The sequence below is a fragment of the Echinops telfairi genome, unplaced genomic scaffold, assembly GCF_000313985.2.
Source record: "Echinops telfairi isolate 266 unplaced genomic scaffold, ASM31398v2 ScPeMD7_7468;HRSCAF=8506_0, whole genome shotgun sequence".
Taxonomy (NCBI): Eukaryota; Metazoa; Chordata; class Mammalia; order Afrosoricida; family Tenrecidae; genus Echinops; species Echinops telfairi.
Window position 1 is genome coordinate 69,114,246 of NW_022111369.1, and position 22,226 is coordinate 69,136,471.

The 22,226-nt window shown below is 37.5% G+C and overlaps 1 protein-coding gene across 1 annotated transcript in view; it reads right to left on the minus strand.

Moving 5' to 3' along the window:
• Positions 1-5,407: 5,407 nt before the first annotated feature.
• Positions 5,408-22,226, minus strand: part of STAP1 (signal transducing adaptor family member 1) — a 49,072-nt gene continuing 32,253 nt past the window's right edge. The window contains exons 6-10 of the mRNA XM_004706293.2: positions 22,082-22,210; positions 17,103-17,172; positions 10,405-10,501; positions 6,383-6,434; positions 5,408-5,438 (exon numbers count right to left, since the gene is read on the minus strand). Of these exons, the coding sequence (XP_004706350.2) occupies positions 5,408-5,438; positions 6,383-6,434; positions 10,405-10,501; positions 17,103-17,172; positions 22,082-22,210 (379 nt within the window). The remainder of the gene's footprint in view (positions 5,439-6,382; positions 6,435-10,404; positions 10,502-17,102; positions 17,173-22,081; positions 22,211-22,226) is intronic.

A 22,226-nucleotide genomic window follows, 5' to 3' on the forward strand; every position in this document is an offset into this window, starting at 1 on the left:
GGCCAGCGATCCTTGAACTAACTACAAGCTTTTCTTTCTTGGTATATTTTAATTTGTTCTTTGTCAGTGGCTTGATGTTATTGCTGTTTTGTTGTACATTGTTGCTTGGTTTTGCTCTGTCTTGTTTTTGTGCGTGTTGTCTCCGCAGGTCTGTCTGGATAGGACAGGCTGGATGAATAATCTGGAGGAGAAAACAACGGGGCTGACAGTTCCGGGGGAACATGGGATAGGGGGAGGTGGGGGAAAGGGAAGAGGTGTTAACAAACCCAGGGACAGGGAAACAACAAGCGATCCAAGAGGGAACCGATTACATGGAACTGTGGGTGACCTCCTCCCTGGGGGACAGACAACCAAAAAGTGGATGAAGGGAGACGTCGGACAGGGCAAGATATGACAAAATACCCATGTATAAACTATCAAGGGCTCATGCGGGAGGGGGGAGCGGGGAGGGAGGGGAAAAATGACCTAATGTCGGGGGTTTCAATGGAGAGAAAATGTTTTGAGAAACGATGTACAAATGCGCTTTACACAATTGATGTGTGTATGGATTGGGATAACAGTTGTATGAGCCCCTAATAAAATGTTAAAAAAAAAAATGTAACTGCTGGTTTGGGGACTTTCAGAATCTTTATAGAGTACAAAGCAATATTTTTATTGACCTATAAATTTCTCATAATTTGTCCCAAAAGTAGAACTCGGAAATAGTGTATCGTTGTTTTTACTTTTTATCTCTTATGGCACATTGACAACACATTTTTTAAGAAATCAGTTCTATTTAGAGTTCACAATTTTAAAAATAGTTCACAATTATATAATTGTTAGATGATAGTTCTCACTGACAGATTCTGTGCACTACAAAACAAAACACTGCTGCCTCGTCCTGTTCCATCCCCACCATGGTTATGTTGTGTCAGTCCATCTCATCGAGGCTCTTCCTCTTAGTTGCTCACCCTTTACAAAGCATGATGTGCTTTTCCAAGGACTGATCTCCTGATAGCATGTCTAAAGTACGAGACAGTCTCAGCATCCTTGGCTCAACGAGTATTCTGGCCGTACTTGTAAGACAGGTTTGTTTGATTTTATAATAAGTACAAATGTAGACGAAATATATTGTTATGTTCCTGAGGAAAGATCTGTTGACCTAATGCTTTTTTCTAATTATAATCATATATATGCATCATGATTGCAAATCCTAAGTATGGGTTCAACTATTATTTTTACAGATTGAAAAAAGTTGGGAATTTGAGGTCTTAGGGTTCTTAGTAATCAGCAAGTAATTGTGTTCATTTTCTTCTTGTCATATCCTGGCTTTTCTCTCTAACTGGAATTTTTTATTTTTTCTATAACCATTCAAGTCAAGAAGTAGAACATTAACAGCATCTCAGCAGTTCCCAAGATGTCCCTTCCAAATCACAAGCATCTTCTCAACATAAACCCGCTGTCCTGTCTTTTGTTTTAACTATGTGCTTGTTTTGTTTGTTTTACCACCTGTGGGTGTAAATTAGGCATTAAAGTTTACTTTTGACCTTTTAGAAATTATACTGTATGCATTCTTTTGTGACCCTCGTCATTCAGTATTATAATCATTTAATTCACACATGGGTACTTATGACTACTTTGTTACCATTGCTTTATGAGGTGGCTTCAGAAAGCTTGTGGACAAATTTCATTGTCTTTACTCCATTTTCCCATGAAAATGAAATTGCTAGATCATACAAGATTCACTATTCACTGCCATTGAGTGGTTTCCACTTCATAGCAATTCTATAGGGTAGCAGCTCATCTTGTAACCATTACACTACTAGGGTTCCTACCTATTTTCAGTGTGTATGTGAGGGTTTTGGGGGTTTTTTTTATCCTAAGCAATCCTGTTTCACGTTTTGGACAAAATTATTTCATTTTTGTCAATCAGATAAAGGAACAATTGAGATTTTACTTGGTATCTCTAGAATTAAAAGGTCACTTTTTGATAAGTTACATTGGTCAGATAGTCTATTTTTGACAAATTGTCTTGGTATGTGTTGCCAATTTTTCTATTGAATTGACCTTCCTTACTGATTTATAAAAATAGATATATCCTGTCCGTTGTTGGATAAAACCACTCACTGCCTGGCTCATTGTGACCCTACATAAGAGTTTTGGAGACTAAATCTCCAGGAGACATCCTTATCTTTCTTGGAGTGGCTGGTGAATTTGAACCCTTCACCTGGCAGTTAGCAGCATAATGCCTAACCTATAATGCTGCTAGGGATCCTTTATACATATAAAAAACACCATGAGAGGAAAATCAGACCATCGTGGGACAGGATATTTGCAGCTATAAGTCTTTTTGAATATTAAAGTCTTTAAACAGGGCAAAACAATGGGGATCATTAGTATGAGGCCATAATAGTGTCCAAGGGTTTGCTGATACTACAAAAGTCAGACAGTCAAGGAAAATTGTCTCAAATGCATGGTTGGCAACTCAATATAATTCTCTGATCATGGATTTTATGATTTATAATCCTTGGGTCATACGGGCTAATATGTTCCTTACACACAGACTTGGGTGATACCTGATTTATATAGTTGCTTGTTTTAGGAAGTCTTGAGGCCCACAGAAGTTATTCTTTCTGATAGTTAGCCACCATCTAATTTTCACTGCACACAACATAATGTTCTTTTGATAAAAAGATAGTTTACTATGCTGAATGTGACAAATTCAAGAGTGATGTGACACGGTGTGGTAGTTACATAATTTCCATGTCAACTTGAAGTGAAGGGGGAATGTAGTTTGTCAGTCAGGTCACAGCCTGATGGTACTTCCTGGTGGGTGTGTCCTCACAAGGAGGATCCTCCCTCCCCACCTCTCTTCTCTGTACCACCTTCCTGTTGGCCAGTCATGACGCTGAGACCTGCCAGAGCCCTGTAGATACATTGGATCTACAAGACTGCACCCACAACACTGGCCTGTTACCTTCCTGCGTTTTGCATCATATCATGTGGGTACTGAGTCTGAAGAGGACCAATGGACTAGTATTGGACTGACATACTTGATCTGGACTGGGCTGGGATTGTTGTTTGATATATAATTGTTGATGTAAAGCATTCTCCTATGAGTGTCTCTGGATTGTTCCTCTAGTCAATCTGACTTAGCACACATGGCATTAAATATCTATTTTTTAAAATGCATTCCAACTCTATCTTGGTGGGATATTTACATGCCTAAAGAGAAGTCTACTTAATACAACTATTGCCCAAGTTTACACATGAACTATTTAATGAAGAAAATGAAAATGCTGCCAACTTCAGTCTAAAATAAACATACAGCAAAGGTATAATTATTGGTGATGGAATGCAAAATTTGTAAATTTTGGTCTTGGTGATACAAATAAAATGAAATAAGTAGGGAAATGAGGTCTTGGTGATACAAACAAAACGAAATTGCCTTATAGATTTTTGCAAGACCACTGACTCATTGCAAATACCTTAAACAAGTGGTGACTATACACATGGACTTCAACAGATGCTTTACACAGGAATCAAATTACATCTGTAGGAAGAGACAATGGAGAGACTAATATTATCAGCCAATATGAGGCCAGGGGCCAACCATAGAAAAGATGCTTGCTCATATATAAATTCAGATAGAAAATAAAAAGTCCAAAATACAACCTTGAGTATGTCTGACCTAAATTTCCAGAACATCTTAACTGATTTGACACATTGAACACAGAAAAAATGTGAATAAGAAAGTCACATGAAAGCAAAAGTATTTAAAAGGAAAAGAGAAAAGATCAAAATGGATCTTAAAAGAGATAAAACTTGCTCTTGAATTCTGAGTAGATAAATGAAGTATGAATGCTAAAGAGAAAATTTCAAAGAACAGCTCAAGAAGATAAAAGTACAATCGTACAAAAAGAACACAGCATGTCAAGCTGAAAGTTTGAAGAAAAAATTCAAGCAACAAATTAGAACAGTGAAAGATTCTATGGGTAAATGATGCAGAAAGCATCATTGTACCAAAACAACATTTAGCCATTTCAAGAGGTAGCTTGTGATCAATAACCAAAGATAGTGCAGAAAGAAAGCCAAGCTGCACTGAAGGCATTAGCAAAAAAGCAAAACTAGAAATAGATGAAGCACCAATTTGAAATATTTCAGCAAGCTGCTGAAGCACTAGAAGCACTCATCTCTCCCAAGAAAATTAGAAGACAACTAGCTGGCCAACCAACTGGAAGAGATCCATATTTCTGCCAATTCAATTGTCACATAATAGAATATGGAAGTTACAGAGCAATATAATGTGCAAGTATAATAGTGTAATATAAGATACAATAATAATTTATAAATTATCAAGGGTACATGGGGGAGGGGAGGAGAAAAGAAGGGGGAGGGGGGAAAAGGAAAATGAGCTGATTCCGGGAACCCAAGAGGAAAGCGAATTTTGGGAATAATGAGGGCAACAAATGTATAGATGTGTTTTACACAATTGATCTATGTGTTGTGATGAATTGTATGAGCCTCAATAAATTGATTTAAAAAAATAATGTGCAAGTAAAAATAAGTATAGATCATTCAACAGTGGTTGCAGGGGTTATCAACAGATAGCTGCCAGATTCGAGTTGGATCCAGAAGAGGGCTTAACACCAGAGATAGCCTTGTTAATTACAGGTGGACCTTGACTTAAAGTGGAAACTACCAGAAAGATCTTGTGTTTGTGCCAAAGCTTTCAACTGTGCAGATCATAAGAAACTATGGATAATATTATGAATAGGTATTCCAGAACCCTTCACTGTGCTCATATACATTCTGTGTCTGGATCAAGAGATAGGTGGTAGAACAGAACAAGGGAATAAATTCATGGTTCAAAGGCGGTAGAACAGAAAGAGAATAAACTCATGGTTTAAAACTTGGAAAGGTGTGCATCAGGATTGTATTCTTCACTATTCAATTTGCATGCTGAGAAAATAATTGAAAACACTGGTGTGTTAATCCCGATTGACTAGAGAAACAAATCCAGGTACATTCATATGTGTGTAAGCGGGAACATTATATCAAAGAGCAATTGTATATTGAGAAAACATCCCAGCCCAGTCCAGATCAAGTCCCTAAGTCCAATACTAGTCCATGAAACCTTCAGACTTATGTAGCCACTTGTAATGATGCCAAATGCAGGAAGATCACAGGCCAGTGGGTGGAAAGTCTTGTGGACCCGGTGGTGGTGGAAGCATCTCTATCTACTCTGACATGGGTCTGCATGTGCCTTGTCAACAGGAAGATGAAGGGAGAGAGGGAGATGAGGTTCCCAGGATCCTCATGAGGTCATGCCCACAAGTAGGCATCATTAGGCAGTCGCCTGATTGACAGGCTATGCTCCAACCCTAGATTTATCAAATTGGCATGAAATCATGTAAGTACTACAGTGCTACATCAGGATTTGAGAAAGGCGTACTAACCTGAAATGTACAGATAATACAATCAGAAAAAAGAAAGTCTCTCCAGAAGATTGATATAATAACTGCAATAATAGGCTCATAAGGACAATTTCAAGGAAGACACAAGAGCAGGAAATGTGTCATTCTGTTGTGTATAGAGTTACCAAGTTGGACCCAACTCTATGTCCCTTAGCAGAAATAGTAATAATGTATGTAGAAAATATTCACGAGATTTTAATTCAGATCTAGTTTGAGGCATGGAACCAGTAATTTTATGGAGTTGACTAGATACTGACTAGTCATCTAGTAGATAACTTAGAACCATGGTCAAACAGCTATCCTTATGAAATGAGGTGGTTATGTTAAGTAGCCTTTTGAAATAAGGTGGTTATATAGCCGTTGGACATCCTTATAGATTAATTATTTTAAGCAGGTACTAGTTGGTTTTGAGATAGCAAAAAGACAACATTGGGGAAATATAAGGAAATCATTGGTTTATGAAGTTTTATTTCTAATTACAAAAATATAGCATTAAGTAATTAGGAAAAAAGACTTCAATATGTTCAAACTTCTATCTAGAATATTAGAATGGTTCTTATCTGATGAGTTGGTAAAACAAAATTTTAATAAATGTAGTGACCTTTTTTTACAATTAGAATCATGATGTATTAAAGATACTGCTATGAAAATTGTGTTAAGTATATTTAATGGAAGCCTAGGATATTAAAACTCCATTTATAAAGGGCCTCATGTTTTCAATTTTTATATGTATGTCTACCAGTTTCCTGTATTCTGCAATTTTCCTGTAAATTGTATTCATTCTGAAAAGACTGGGAAATTATATGATACAGAGCTTAATTCTTGTGTCTAGGCAAGCGACTTGGAAATTACAATCAAGAGAATACAAGCAATTTTCTTTAAAAGTGAAAATTTTAAAATACAATCATTTTCCACTTCATTTCATATCTGAATTTTTCTTCAATCTCTCTCTCTTCCCATTTATCTTGGAATCTTGGCCTAGAAATTTTGGATAGGAAAGCTTAATTAAATAATGAATACCATTAAGCAAGTTATTTATTAATTTTCTGTTTAGTTTTATTTTCATGTCTATTCTTGAAATAATATAGACATTTAATAAATGTTCCAAACCAGAAAACAATAATTAAAAACAAGTACCCTGCCATCAAGTCAATTCTGATGCATAGTCACCCTATATAAAGTTTCCATGACTAAATCTTTACTGGAGTAGGCAGCCTCATCTATTTCCCAAACAGTAGCTAGTGGATTTGAACTGCCGACCTTTAACAATCCAGTGCTTAGCCCACAGTATCACCAAGGATCTTTTAATAAAAGTTTAATGAAATAATAAATGTTGAATTGCTTTTTATTCTATCATGGATCTATAATTCAATTCCCAGTAAGTTTTTCTGTAGAGATTTTTTCTCTCTCTCTGGCTTAGATTATCTGTTACCCCCCCTACCCTTTTTTTGAAGTAGTATATATTCTCAAAATCCTTATTTTCTGAAGTTGGGGCTGGTAAGGAAATACCGTCAACCAATTTGGTTCTCTCTCTTGCCTTCTAGTTTTAGAAACCTGAGTGCAGACTTGGATTAATAAAAGGTCAGAGAACATACCATTTGTAGAAAATATTTCTTGTAAATGCCTTTATTCAGTTCCCTATATTTGAACCCTTAGGTCAGTGGTTCTCAACCTTCCTAATGCCGTGACCCTTTAATATAGTTCCTCATGTTGTGGTGACACCCCCCCAACCATAAAAGTATTTTCGTTGCTAATTCATAACTGTAATTTTGCTACTGTTATAAATTGGGCGACCCCTGTGAAAGGGTCATTCGGCTCCCAAAGAGGTTGTGGCCCACAGGTTGAGAACCGCTGCCTTAGGTGTTTTAAAACTTCCATTTCTTAGCAGATATGTTAGGCTGGTTTTTCTAGAGAAGCAAATCCAAGACACTTATGTATATAAAAAGAATTTTATATCAAAGAAGAAATTTATATCATGAGAGTGGCCTAAACAACTGCCAAGATGGCTAACCTGGTCCAGCTAATAACCCTGAGTCAGGTGCTAGGCTAAAGGCCCTTCCAACTCACATGGTTGCCAGATGCAGGAAGCAGAAATGAAAGGCCTGGTGGCAGCAGGCAACAGACAGCAGGTAGCAGGAAGGTAAAGATGGACTATAGATGGAGGTGGGCTGCAGGTGGCAGTACCGTGCAGTCAGGAGGTGCTGGACTATAGGCAGGCACAAGTGGTTTGCAACAGACAGGTGAGGCAAGGAGAGGTGAGACTGGGCAGCAACATGTGGCACCCTCGCCAACCAAAAAGAACACCCCTTGCAGCATTTACTTGTATCAAGTATGCCAAATCCTCCAGGCAGCAGCATCAGGCTGTGACACTGGTGTGAGCCTTGCAGGGACTTGAGAAGGGAGACCCCATTGCCAAACTGCAACATCAAGCGAAGTTGACAACGACCTATCACAAGCTCCCACATTCCCATGTATGCCCAAGCCCAATGTGATAGTTAAGGTTTTGTGCCAATTTCAACGGGCTAGGACGCTCCGTAGTTTTGTAGTTTACACTAAATAATTCCCATGACCTGATCTAACACAATGTAATCACAGGGAATCTGGCAAGATTATATAATAGGATAAGATTAGGGTAGAATGCAACACCCTTACTTGGGTCACAATCCTGATGCAATTAATTGCCACGGAAATATGCCCTTCAATACAAGAGTCTGCTGTGGGAAAGCTTACTTTCTTGCTGGGCATAAACCCTGCATCTGGCTCATTCATCTCCAGTTCTTCACCCTCAAGCCAACAGCCTACCGTACTGCTTACCAGTCCTAGGAGTCTTCAGAGGCCTGCCATGTGACCTGGCCACCTTGGATCTGCAGTCACCAGCCTTATGCCTTCCTGCTAATAGTCTGCTCATCAGCTGCATTAGCCCCATGAGTCTGGAGAAGCCTATAGCCTAAGGTCTGATCCATGGACTTAGAACCTGCCCAGCCTTGGGCTTGCCCACTTCTACAACTATGTGAGCTATTTTCTTGATAAACTTTCTATATAGAGACCTACATATACATGTACAGATTTAGAGTTATATATATATATACACACACATATATAAATTTAGACACATGACATATATGTGATTGATATATATATAATTTTGCTTCTCTAGAGAACCCAGACTGAAACACTTAGCTATGACTCCAAACTCCTGAAACGATGATAAGATTCCTGTTCCTTAAAAAGTCAGTATTGTTTCTCAAAATGGGCTTTAACCTTTATTTTTAACTTTTATTGAGGGTTCTGTTGCCACTGTCATTTGCTCTTCCTGTTTATGCATCCACCATCTTAATGCTTTGAAAGAAAACACGTCATTCTTCAGTAGCTAGTCCAATTATTTGAAGTCTCTCTCCTTGAGCTCTTCCAATTCCATGTTTCCCCCTGATCTTTATTTTGTAACAAAGAAATCTGCAAAGTGTTTGATTTGTTTCCAGTCACAAAGCAAACTTAACCAGTTCAGTCACAGAGTAGTAGTTGCCTGGTTATCATCTTTACGAAAACGTGTATTTTGTCTAAGTGCCCCATTTGTTGGGTATTTTTATTCTCCAATTAATTTTTTCTCTACTCGCTCTTACCTTGAGACTAACCCCAAATCAAGGAGCTGCTCTTTGGTAGTGACAGCATGAAGGCCTAGCCAGAAGAACCATGAAAAGGGAGCCCTATACACTGAGAAAAATAGGAGGGAATGGGAATCCTATGGTCCCCCACTCCCCGATAGTTCTAGGAATTGTAGTTCAAGAGGAACTTGAACTTTAAACTTGTTTAACTTATTTAATTAGTAAAACTTTCCAGACAGGTGGCAACCAACTAAGATTATTTCTCTTACAATCTGTCAGAACAAAGGCTTGTTTAGGTAACTATGAAATACAAACAAATTGGATGTATTATATTAAATCTGTTATGGCTTGTCAAATGACTATGTGCAGCAGATACTGCTACAGGGGACGGAGAGACACTCCCACAAAGAGCGTGCCTTGCTGTGCCAATGACTGCATTACAAACAGCAGTTTCAAGATCGCATAACCTGTTCAAGACTGTATGCTTGGATTAATGTTTTGCTGTCACCGTTTTTGTTATTTTTTTCATTTGAGCAAATCTGTTTTGGAAGAAATACAACTAGAATGTTCCTGAGAAGCAAAAATGGCAAGGCCTCATCTCACATATTTTGGATGAAAGATGGTAAAAGCAGAGGGTCAGCAAAAGAAAGGACTTTCAGTAAGATGGATTGATACAGTTCCAGCATCAATGAGTGTGAAGACGGACTGGATCGGGCATTATTCTCTTCTGTTATACTGGGTCGCTATGTATCAAAGCTGATTCAATAGTACCTAACAACAGCAATATCACCATCTTGAAATTCTTTATAGTTGTGACCAAAAAGCTCAGAAATTCCATAGGTAATCCTTACTAATATTTTTATCTGTAGCTCCTCATCACCCACTCCTTATCTTGCCATCTGACTTCTCCCTTTATTTTGAGTAAAACTTCTCTCTCTCAAGTTACCTGCTGTTTAATGGCTCACCCGCCCCACCACCACCATTTTCCCTTAATGTTCATCCAACTGAACTTGACTGGAGCATTTAACATAACTGACAGACCAGTCCTTCAAATTCCCTGTTTGATGTCCATGGCTCTACATGAGTTTGGTTTTCTCATCCCTAAACTTGTTTATTAAAGGCAAGTAGAATGATGGAATAAAATTTCTGTTACCAATATACCTGGGCTAGAATATACTCTATAATTCAGGCTACATTGATATTCCATTGGTCTTCTAAGTCAGCACCAAAATGATTCCCAAACAGATCAATTAAAAACTAAACTGCAGTTCCTTCCTGGCTAGTATTATTAATATGCAGAGTTTTTTATTGTTTTACTGAATACAGCAATAAAATGAAGACCATACCAAGGTTTTCATCAGCTGAATATATAAATGGTCTTAAATTTCCTTGAGTTTCCTTCACAAAATAATCAATGACACTGAAAAGGTTTGGAAGTGTCACCTGTATAAGAGAAAGAGAGAGAACCGATTAAAAGTCACTTACATAAAGAGAGCTTAAGAGAACACTTGATGGATATTTAAAATTAAAGGTGATGACTTTCTGACCAATAGATATTGCGCTTACGTCGTTTACTGAACGACAATGTGTTCTGGATTTTGTCCCCCTGAGAAGTATAAATTGAAGCCTTATACTTGTGAATTTGATCTTGCTGGGAAACAGGTTTTCTTTTGCTATAGCAAAGAAGTAGGGTGGCTCCTAAACCTAATCCGTCCTAAGTGGTATCTAATAAAGGAACGTACAGACAAAGACAACAGGGACACCAGACAGGTTCCATGTGACAATGGAGACAAAGAAGGGGCTCCTAGAAAAGAAATCTCATTCTGCAAAGTCACGCACACGTAGTATTTTTCATTACAGTAGCACTTGATAACTAAAACACCATGGTTTTACCTACCTAGGAGGGGCAAAATTTTGTGTTAATTTTACATAAAGGAGAACTGGTGGCACAGGGTTAAGTTCTCAGCTGCTAACTGAAATGTCAGCGGTTCAAACCAACCAACCACTTCTTGAGAAAAAACACTTGACAATCTGCTCCCATAATGATTATTACCCAAATAAACAAATGGGGAAGCTATATTCTCCCCTGTGGAGTTACTGTGAGGGAGGATTCACTAGACACAATGATAAAGTTGTGCATGTATATATTTTGTATATATAGGGAGGTAAGTAAAACAGTATTTTTACTAAGGTTCCAGTACATATATGCATGCATGGGTCTATCCCAAACAAAATGTGTTTAAATACATCTCTGCTATCTGTGGATGGCTGCATACAAATTCATTCATTAATACACTTGTCTTAGTCTCATTGTGGTACCTTCAAAAAAAAGTTTCAATAAAAACAATTACTTCTTAGTTCAATTCAAGCAGAAAGGTCAGCTCAGATGATTATGGGGAGTGTTTTGGGTGTTCCAAAAGGGTAATCTTGGTAGATTTTCTCAAAGGATACAGGATGATCAGAAGGGCTTCGGAAGAAAATTTCAGAAAATCGAAAACTGCATTGGTGAGGAAAAGGCCATGAAAGCTACACTGAGGAATTTTTTTTCCTGTCATGACAATGCATCACATTATTTATTCTTCATGGGTCACAAAGGATGTCTTACGAAATTCATTAGGAAACCTTACCCATCAACCCTACTCTCCTCATCTCACCCCTTCAGCTCTTTCTGTTCCTAAAACTCAAATATGATGGAAAAAGAACATGCTTTGAGTCCCTTTAGGACACCAACACTTCCATTTTGACATCATGTAAATTGAAAGTACATAATTCTTAAAGGAAAATGGAAACTCCTTCAGAAGTCTATAGACCTAAATGGAAAACGTATCGAGGAGTCCTTCACTCAGCATTTTGAAATGTTAATGTGATAAGGGTTATAATAATTTTAAAGCAATACTTTTTTTAATTAACCTCATATGTCTCTAAACTTGAGAGCTGCTCTTTTGATCCCATTGAGATAGTTCATAAAAGAGTATAATGCTCAAGGCAAATATAGTCAACAGATTTTTGACAAGGGTGAAATGCAAGGGGGAACCCTAAGAAGCTAGAAAAAAGCCACCCTGGTGGAGCTTTCATAGTAAACCACCACCACCCACCCCCAACAGCGAGCATCAAGCACTTGGTGGCATTGTCTAGGAAGGTTCTCTCTGGTCACAGTGATTTTTTTTTGTAAAAGTAGTTTTGCTGGAGCCTCATTTTGTGTGTGTGTGTGTGTGTGTGTGTGTGTGTGTGTGTGTGATGGCCAATTTAAGAGAATGGTATGGCTGTGAACTTTTGTTTCCTGCTCAGGAAAAACGCCACAAAAACTGTTGTGATGTTGAACACACATTACAAGGACAGTGCTGTGGGGGTGGGGTTGGGGGTGGGAATCAAGTGTATGAGTGGTTTTCTCATTTCAAAAAAGGTGAATTGTTGGTTGATTGATTAAAAACCTCATTCCGAATGTCTGTCAACTTCCTGAACAGATGAAAATGTCGATTCATAGTGCATTTGAAGTTCATTCCACCAGGTCAGATTGTTAATCAAGCTTTCTATAAAGAGGTTCTGAAAAGATGCATAACAGTGTGTGACCAAAAAAAGGCCTGAATTGTGGCAGATGGGAGACTGGTTTTGCCACCATGACAATGCACTTGCTCATGCAGCTATCTCAGTGCACCAGTTTTTGACAAATAACAGCATGCCTCTCTTGCCCCATGCACCTTACTAACCTGATCTTGCCCCATGCGATTTCCACAAATGCAGAGGGACATGGAAGGACAGCGATTTGATGGTGTAGAAAAAGTGAAGAAAAAACAAGGGACGTACTGTCAGCCATCCAAACAGATGAGTTTGAAAAATGTTTCCAAGAATGGAATCACAGATTTGACAAATGTTTTGTGTGTAATGGAGAGTACTTTGAAGGTGATAAGGTGGTTTTGTAAAAAATTTAAATACATAGCTTTGGAGAACAAAATCATCCGGGTTTTTGGGGGTACCCGCTTGTATATGTGCTTATAATTGTGTATGCTATTAGTTCTATTTCTCTGGAATCCCTGAAGTAATGCACTGTGCAAATATTTCATTAACCCCTTTCTAACCAAATATAGTTCTTCTGGTTGAAGAAATACTCCCTTCCCGTTGGATCCAGTAAGATAAACCAATAATGAGGTAGCCTGCTCTCTGCCCAGCTGAGGAATTATACTATAACTCAAGCTAGCCCAGTAAATGCTCCCATCCTGGAACTGGAATTTTATGTAGAGGAATAAGTAAAGGTAACAATTTCTTTTCAGATACTTTTTAGTAACAAGTAACTGCTCTCTGGTTCTTGAAGGCTTTCTAGTTTTATCATCATTTTCTGCGCTTCCTATAGTCTTACAATAAGTTAACTTTTGCTTGTTAGCTATAGTTGGTTTCTTCTTCGTGACATCAAAGAACCCTTAAAACTAGTGAATGTAAACATTTTAATATCACATTGAAGGAGAATGCCTTCCTTGGATAAGGGTAGCTGGATGTGTCACCATCACCTGTTTTTATACATGCGAGGTCGGGTTAAACCCGAATATCCATAGTAGCCTGGATGAAGGAGAATCATTCACAAAAAGACCTTGATTGTGGTGTGGTATTGGAGAGGATGAAAGGTAAAAGGTTATTTCAGGCTGTCAGCCTTCCTTAAACTATGGACTACATGGACTATAACAAGAGGGAAATGAGCTCCCGTTCACCAGGTGCAGTGGTACCTTCTTCCCTGACCATTGCCTCTCTTACTTACCTGGCTTTTTCTTTCTCCTCCTTTTGAATTTTTGAAAAAGCCTACTCAACAATGGTTATGACAAATATGAATACCTGGAAGGCATTGCTGACAACTATGTAAATGGGGTGTATGTATGAGCAGCTGTCTTGCTGTTGGCAGGGGTCACTACTGCATTCTAGGAGTTATCGGCAAAACATAAGAAATTTAACTGTACTGTCCCTTCATCCACCCGATCAAAGAAATGGGTTTATAGAAGCAGAGAAACGAGCAGTTTGATTTTAGAGAAATATTATACATATTTACAAGGCCCATCAGTTCCATTAAAATGTTATCAAAAACATTTCCTAGCTGCCTTCCCCCTCCATCCCCGCCATTACCGTAGTCTAGGAACACAAAGCTATTTTACACTTTTTCAGTACCTAGTTTCAAGCCAGATCACTCCATGGCTAAGATCAGTTCTCTCACCTGGATAGCAGGCATAGCAATATCAATTGCAGGATGATGACAAAGATTAAACTAGATAATATATATACACGCAAAGTACTTAAGTCATGTCAAACACTCGTAGCCAGTGGTTATAATATATTTTTTTAACTCCATGATTATCAGCTAAAGTAGGAGAGGGATTACAAATAAACCTGCTTTCTTCACTGACTGTTGCTATTAAAAGGGAATTTCTGAACTTTTGCTAATCTTGGATATCAGAGAACTAGGCATTCAAAGAATGTTTTCCCATAAAACTAAGCACACTCAAATGCTTTTTATGCCAAACAAAGAGCAAACTCACTACCGATGAGTCAATTTCAATTTGTCGTGAGGCTGCAGGGACAGGGCAGAACTGCCCTGGGGTGTTTTCAGACTGGAACTGTTTCCGGGAGTAGACAGCCTCAGCTTGCTCCCTAGAGGGGCAGGTGGGTTCGAATTGCTGACCTTGTGGTTACCAGCCCAATACATAACCACTATGCTACCAGGGCTCCTTAAATGTTTGTAACTGGAGGATGTAAAACATTTAGCAAATGTTTTTTCTCAACCTATACATGATTTTAATTTTTGAAACTTCGTTGTTGAGAATATACAGTGCAAAATGTACTTCAACAAGTTCTATATGTGCAATTCCATAAAATTGATTAAATTCTTTGAGTTATACAATCATTCTCACTCTCTTTTTGAAGCTTTCCCTCAATAACATAAAGCCACCTCTTTCTAAGGTTACTGTCTAATCTTTTGAATCACTGCTGTCAGTTTGAGTCCATGCAGGTCTTAAAAGTTCATAGCACTCAACTCTATTATCAAAATCACAATGAGATGCGTTTTATTCCCAGTAGGATAACTAGGATTTTAAAAATTAGTAATACGTGTTGATGAAGATATGGGGAGATTGGAACAATTTTCCATTGCTGATGAGAATGCAAAATGGCACAACCCTGTGGAAGAGTGTGGTGCTTCCACAAAATAAACCAAAAACTTTCAAAATATAAGTACTGTTGAACCCAGCAATTTTACTCCTAGGTGTATATCAAATTATTGAAAGCTGAGACTAATACAGATATATATACCAATCAGTGTTCATTGCAGCACTTCTCACCTATCATAATGTAAACAATTCCAGGATGGGATCTGCCCTGGATCTAGCAAGCAGCTGTGGAAAGATTCGAGTGAAGTTCAGCACTTTACTCAGGTCTCAGCCTGACGATGTCTCCATGGGGGTATGGCCTACTTAATATACATAAATAGACACTGTGGGAAAGCTGCCCCTCTCGCTCTTCTTGCTGGTCAGAATCCTGGCTCTGTTGAATTTATCTCAAGTTCTTTGCACTTGAGCCACTGGCCTGCCAACCCTGGAAGCTATCAACAGCCCACCCTATAGCCTCCTGACTATGAGAACTGTCAGAGTGTAATATCAGAACTGCTCATCTGTCTCTACATCCACCAGTTGTGAATTTCCTACTTTGTCTTCCCGCTCCATCCTCTTGCTTCCTGGTTCCTCAGCTACCCAAGTCAGGAACAGCCTCTGGCTTAAAGTCTGACACGTGACTTGAACCAGACTGGACTTGATTGCTTCTACAACTGAGTGAGTCATGTTCTTGGTGTAAATTTCTTTTTAAAATATGTGTATGTCACTAGTCTTACTTCTTTACAATCCAGCCTAATACAAAGAGGAAGACCTTGAATAAGATGCATTTACACGGTGTCTTCACAGTAGTGACTGTGAGGGTGGCACAGGACGAGGCAGTATTTCACTGTTACACATAGAGTCACTACAAGTTGGAACTATTCTACAACAACAACATGAAATGTGTGCTCAAAGACGCTACAGAAGAATCATGATCAAAAGGGGGGAAGTGCAGAACAGAATTTCAGATTTTCATAGACTACCCTTGCTAGAACTATGGAGAATGGATGAACCCCTTAAACCAGAGGTTCTCAACCTGTGGGTTGTGACCCTTTTAGGAATCAAATGACCCTTTCACAGGGATCACCTGATTCATAACAGTAGAAAAATTACAGTTATGAAGTAGTAACGAAAATAATTTTATGGTTGGGGGTCACCACAACATGAGGAACTGTATTAAAGGGTCACGGCATTAGGAAGGTTAATAAGAACCACTACCTTAAACTAATGCCCTGCATAACATTTAAACCTTAAACCAAAAATATCCCCTGATGTCAACATTAGTTTTATTTACTAGTTTAAAAAGGTCTGCCTGGAGCCTTATGCTCTTTTAAGAATTATCTATTTGAATGATGGCAAAAAATGTGCAAATGTGCTTGACACGATGGATGGATGGATGGATGGATGGATGGATTGTGATAAGAGTTGTTTGAGCCCCCAATAAAATGATTTTAAAAAAAGAATGATCTATTTGATATCACATTAGACGGAAATGTAGGGCACAGTAAGTTTATGTTAATGGTGAGGAACAGCTCGGATATGGAGCATGGGAATGGTTCCACAACTCAGTCTCTCTAAATTGTACATGTAGGAACTGTTGAAATGGTATAGATCTTTCTGTGTGTATCTGAATAATAAAAAATAAAATTTAGTGAAAAATATTTTTTCTGTTTCCCTGAAGTAATAATAATCATAAAGACCTGATGAGAAAAAATATATAGCTAGAAGCAGATTCTTTTTTATTCTGCCTCATTTAGTTGTTCTTAAACTTCACTTATCACCTGAATATCTGCTCCTCTTTTTTTCACCAGGACTAGGTTCCAAAGCAGCATATTTGTTTCTCCATCTTTCTTTGGTTTCTCTAAGGTAGGCTTGGCAAGATCAGAAAACAGTACATCAACAACAAAGAAATATCTACTTACAGGTTTTTCCAGTTCAATCGTGTAGTTTTTCCCTTTCCTTATCACTTTGTAGTGCTTGATTCTTGGCAGGCTAAAAATGAAACAAATAGTTCATCTCCATTTAATTATACTCTGAGATCAATGCCAAAATAAGTATAAAATATCATGTATTTTCCCATGACTGCTATGGCAAAAAAGTTTCAGTGTTTTTTTAAACCTGTTTTTTCAACTTTGTTCACTATTTCTGCATGTCAAATCAAAACCAACATCACTGTGACCAAGTTGATTCTAACCCAGAGGAACCCTAAGGCAGATCTGCCTCTCTGGGTTTCCAAGCCTGTAATTCCTCAGGGGAGTGGAAAGCCTCATCTCATTCCCATGCAATGGTGGTTTCGAACTGCTGATCTTGCAGTTAGCAGTCCAATGTGTAACCACTACACCACCATGTATCAATTAAATATATGCTCTCCATATTAAAGGAGACAGAAAATAATTAGTGTAAAAAATTATTTTCTACTTAACTTTATCACCAATCCAATAAAAATTATCTCACTATGGTTCTTTTTCATATTAGCTTATATATACCACTATGGATATCTGCTACTTTTCCGGGATGACTTAACACAGTGCATGCAAATGATACTCTACAAACAGGGACAATGGATGATAAGAATAACCCTCATCATCATCATTCACTGCAAAGTTGTTGGAGGAAAGGTGCAAAGATCAAAAGGTCTCTTGTAACTTTTGACTAATAAGACTAAGGTTAGCCAATTGAAACATAAAAAGACCAAGATTACTTGTCGGATAGAGAATCGTGGAAGCCCCAAGACTATAGCCCCTAGTTATCCTTATCGTCTGGAAAAGAACTCACCCTCAGGCCTCAATTTTCAGCCAAACAATAGATAAGTCTATACGGGGAACAATAACACTAGGGAAGCATGCACACCTTAGACAGTGGTTCTCAACTTTCCTCATGCTGCAACCCTTTCATACAGTTCCTCATGTTGTGGTGACCCCCAACCATAAAATTATTTTCGTGGCTACTTCATAACTATAATTTTGCTACTGTTATGAATCGGGCGATCTCTGTGAAAGGGTCATTCGACCCCCAAAGGGGTCGTGACCCGCAGGTTGAGAACCGCTGCCTTCGAATAATCAACCTTTGAGATCAAAAGATTGATTTATCCAAGGACAAAGTTCAGAAGGGTTAGGACAGACAGAAGAATGGAAACAGGGAACAAAGAAGTAATGTTACATCGTGGGGATTGCAATATATTGTTACAAAAAAAAATATATATATATGAATTTTTTATTGGAAAGCACATCTGCCCTATAAACCTTCACCCAATTCACAATAAAAAAGTGTATGTATATATATATGTACACTTTTCTGATATATATATATATATATCTCAGAAAACCCTTTGGAGCTCATTTTTCCTCTAATGTTCATTTTCTCTGATGTGCTTATTTCACTACAGAGCAGGGGAAAAGATTAAGATTTGAAGCAGAGAAGCTGGTGGAAAACAAATTCATCATAGTTACTTAGATTCAACTCTTCTTTTAGATCATATGCTCTTTTCTAATATTTTGTTTTCCTCTTGAAAAAAAAAAGATTGATAAAATTTGCTATGTTTTTCTGATTATGGCCTCAAAAAAAGTTGCCTGTTGTAATGAATCATGAACATGATTTATTATAAATTCTTATTCTTAGCCTCAAATCAAAATTTTTTCAAAGGAATACATTTTAACAGTTTTATTTACATATAACTCATGCACTATACAATTAAATTATTTGAATATATTAAAAAGAATTGGGCAATCAGCACAATCAGTTTTAGGACATTTTCTTCATTATTCTTAACTTTCCCCCAATCTCTCCTACCATAATCCTTAGGAATTATTAATTTAGTTACTGTCTCTATAGATTTACCTATCCTGGATTTCCTATAAAGGAAATCATACAACCTCCCTGCAATAAAAATAACAAAAACAAAATAAAACACAGGAACCCCTCAAGCCAAAAGAGAACAGAGAATAATAAAAACTTGAGCAAATTAAAAATGCAACAAAAGGGAAAACATGATAAGATGTTAAAATTTAACAACTATATCTCCATTAATTCACTTTCCAATCTACTCTGTCTGAGGGCAAAGCTATTCATGTGGCTAGTGGTCTTAGAGAATTCAATGGAGGCTTCATCACCACGGAGATGCTACAAATGGATTTTGGGCTTCCACTGTCATCCACAGCTTTCTGCAAACCAGGTGCTCAGAATTTAAGCTCTAATACTATTCCTTCTCTTGATCTTGGATCTTATTATTTACAATCCTTGGATCACACCGGCTGGCGTGCTTCTGCCATGTGGTTAGCTGATATCTCACATAGATGCTTGTTTTTAAAACAAGCTTTTAAGACTCAAGATGCTATTCTTTCTGATAGCTGAGTGCCATCTGCTTTTTTCCATCATACTTTGCTATAGCTCTCATATCTTCAGTGATCCCTCGATGAAAGTAAGTATCGATTAGGGCCGCATCATAAGAACTGCTTGTTCTTAGGTTTGGGCTTATAGTTAAGTGTATCTTCTTATATATCTATCTTATATATCTTCATATATCTAAGGTTTTTATGCATCCCTAGTCCACTTTCGTGGCAACATTAAATCAGCTTTTTTAGAGATAATCGAAGTGACTTCTATGGAACCTCCAAGGAATTAATTTTAAGTAGGTATTTTCTGTTGCTTTTCAGCTAATGGCTTTCTAAAATGACATCCTACTAATCTGCCACCTGATTGGAACACTTTCAGGCAAACCAACCAAACCAGAAGTTTGTTGTAAGAACACTTTTGATATCGTATGAACTCATACAGGACTGGGTTTATACTTTACACCAAGAGGAGGCACCTGGCAATTTGGCATTGAATGACTTTTGTTTCTTCCAAAGAACTGCCTTCCATCCCATAGCTGATGTTAACAGGTGGGAGGTAATTTTATTTTCAAGTACTGCTTTGTAAGCCAAATTGTCCTTTTCAGCTGGTGTTTTGCCAGACACATTCAGCTAACTTGTACAGCGGTACACTTCCACAGTCTGAGAGAATGAGTTGGTCTTGTGGATAACATAGGTGCTTCACCATAGCCTACAGTTCTACCAATTACATTTTTTATTTGAATTTTCGCTCAGACTGTAGAAGTTACTGCGAAGATAGATATTAAAACAGGCATTCTAAGAGATGTGCATTGAGGCCTACGAGAGCACATGTAACAATCCTTAATACCAGAAATATCTAGTTAAGTCAAGCTCTTGAAATCACAGTTAAAAGTCTTAACCATTTTCCAGGCACAAATTACTCCCTGAAACCCAAATAAGCACATACTGACTCTAGTGTAGAATACTAGAGTGTGATCATTTCTTTTCACTTCTTACTTCCTAGATACGAACTTTTGGGGGAGCCATCAGAGTTTCTCCCCTTGCCCCCCCCCAAAAAACCATAGTTTTTTGTGACCATTAGCTATACAAAAACACGAATTTCAATATGAGTTCAAATCAAAAGTGAGTTTACAAAAATTCAATTGCACAACTTTGATACAAACACCTTTGCTAGGTTCTTGCTCCTGGGTAGATATAAATGCAATACAAATACATATAAGTATAAACCACAAAGTTAAATTAGATCCTAAATGTAGAAACAAATTTGCTTGATTAAAAACCACACACACAGAGCCCACATTCACGGCAGAAAATGTAGTATTTTTCATAGTTCAATTATATGGAAAATGCAATGCAGAATTTCAACTAATTTAGACCATTTTACAAGCGATCCGGAAAAACAGTCTTTAAAGAGCCCTTCAGTCTTGAGATTTTGTTTTTTTCATGCAGAATAGTAACACATGATTTCATGCACATAGATCAAATACTTAATCTGACAGAAATGTAAAACATGAAGAAAATGAGACATTTTTGTTCTCTCATTTCACTTTCAAGTAGATAGATGGTTTCCTTTAAAGTATCTCATAGCTTAAATTTTTATTCAGTTGCATATCCTTTTAAAGTAGAAGTAGAGAAGCATTCTGTACTTTATGTGACCCTCAATTTTCTAAACTCTGCACAGGACAATATCCTTCACAAGCATATGCTGATTTCTTCCAAACTCACTGACAATCATGATAGTCATAACTTCTATCTCTTTGGGGTTTGTCCTATAATCAATTAAATTCTGATTTCATTAAGGTCTAACTAGATAAGCTATTATATTCTATCATATTACTTGAAAATCTAGTGACTGCAGATATTAATCTATAAAAAAACAAAAAATAATAAAGCTATAAAATTAAGTTGAAGCAGACATAAATTGTGTAAAAATACTCTCTCTGGGTCAGAATTACCATCTAACATTCCTGTCATCTGTTGCATATATATGGCCGGCAGACAGACCATTCTGTCCATGAAGAGTGAATGAAGCCCACTGTGTCGTGGGTCATTCCGGACATGTAGTTGCAGGGTCTTGTTTTAATTGTAACCTATAACTTAATGCTTCCTTTTTATTGCATTATTCATTCTCAATGTCAATGTCCTCATACTTAATTTTAAGTTATTGCTATGTATGGGGTAAATTGATGGATAGATTTAGTGACTTTCCAAAGTGTGTACAAATCATAACAATTTCAAAAGCACAAATCATGGCAGGAAGTTTAGTGTCAGAATTACCTTTAAGAATTGACTTACCACAGGGTAAATTTTATTGAAGTTGCTTAGATATGATATGCAGAGAATAGTAACGACAAGAATCCAAGTTCTGTGGATGCATTTATAGGAAAGGTAATCATTTGTTCATGGCCTGAGCTCACTCTTCAGCATTGCTTACATGACGTTTCTTCCCTATTCATATTTTTAGCCTCAACAAAAATGCATAGCAGGTGCTGATCTATATTTATGTGGTTTTGTCTTCCAAGTGATAGCATGTTTTTAACTACTCCATATATTTTAAAAAATAAACATACTCTGTGTCCTGCCGAATAGTGATGGAATAGTTTCCATTGTCACTTCCAGGCCTCAGGATCATATTTCCCAATGAAGGGTTCTTCTCCAGCATCTCCGTGGCTTCTTTCCGGGACACCACATAAAAACATCTACAAAAGAAAACCT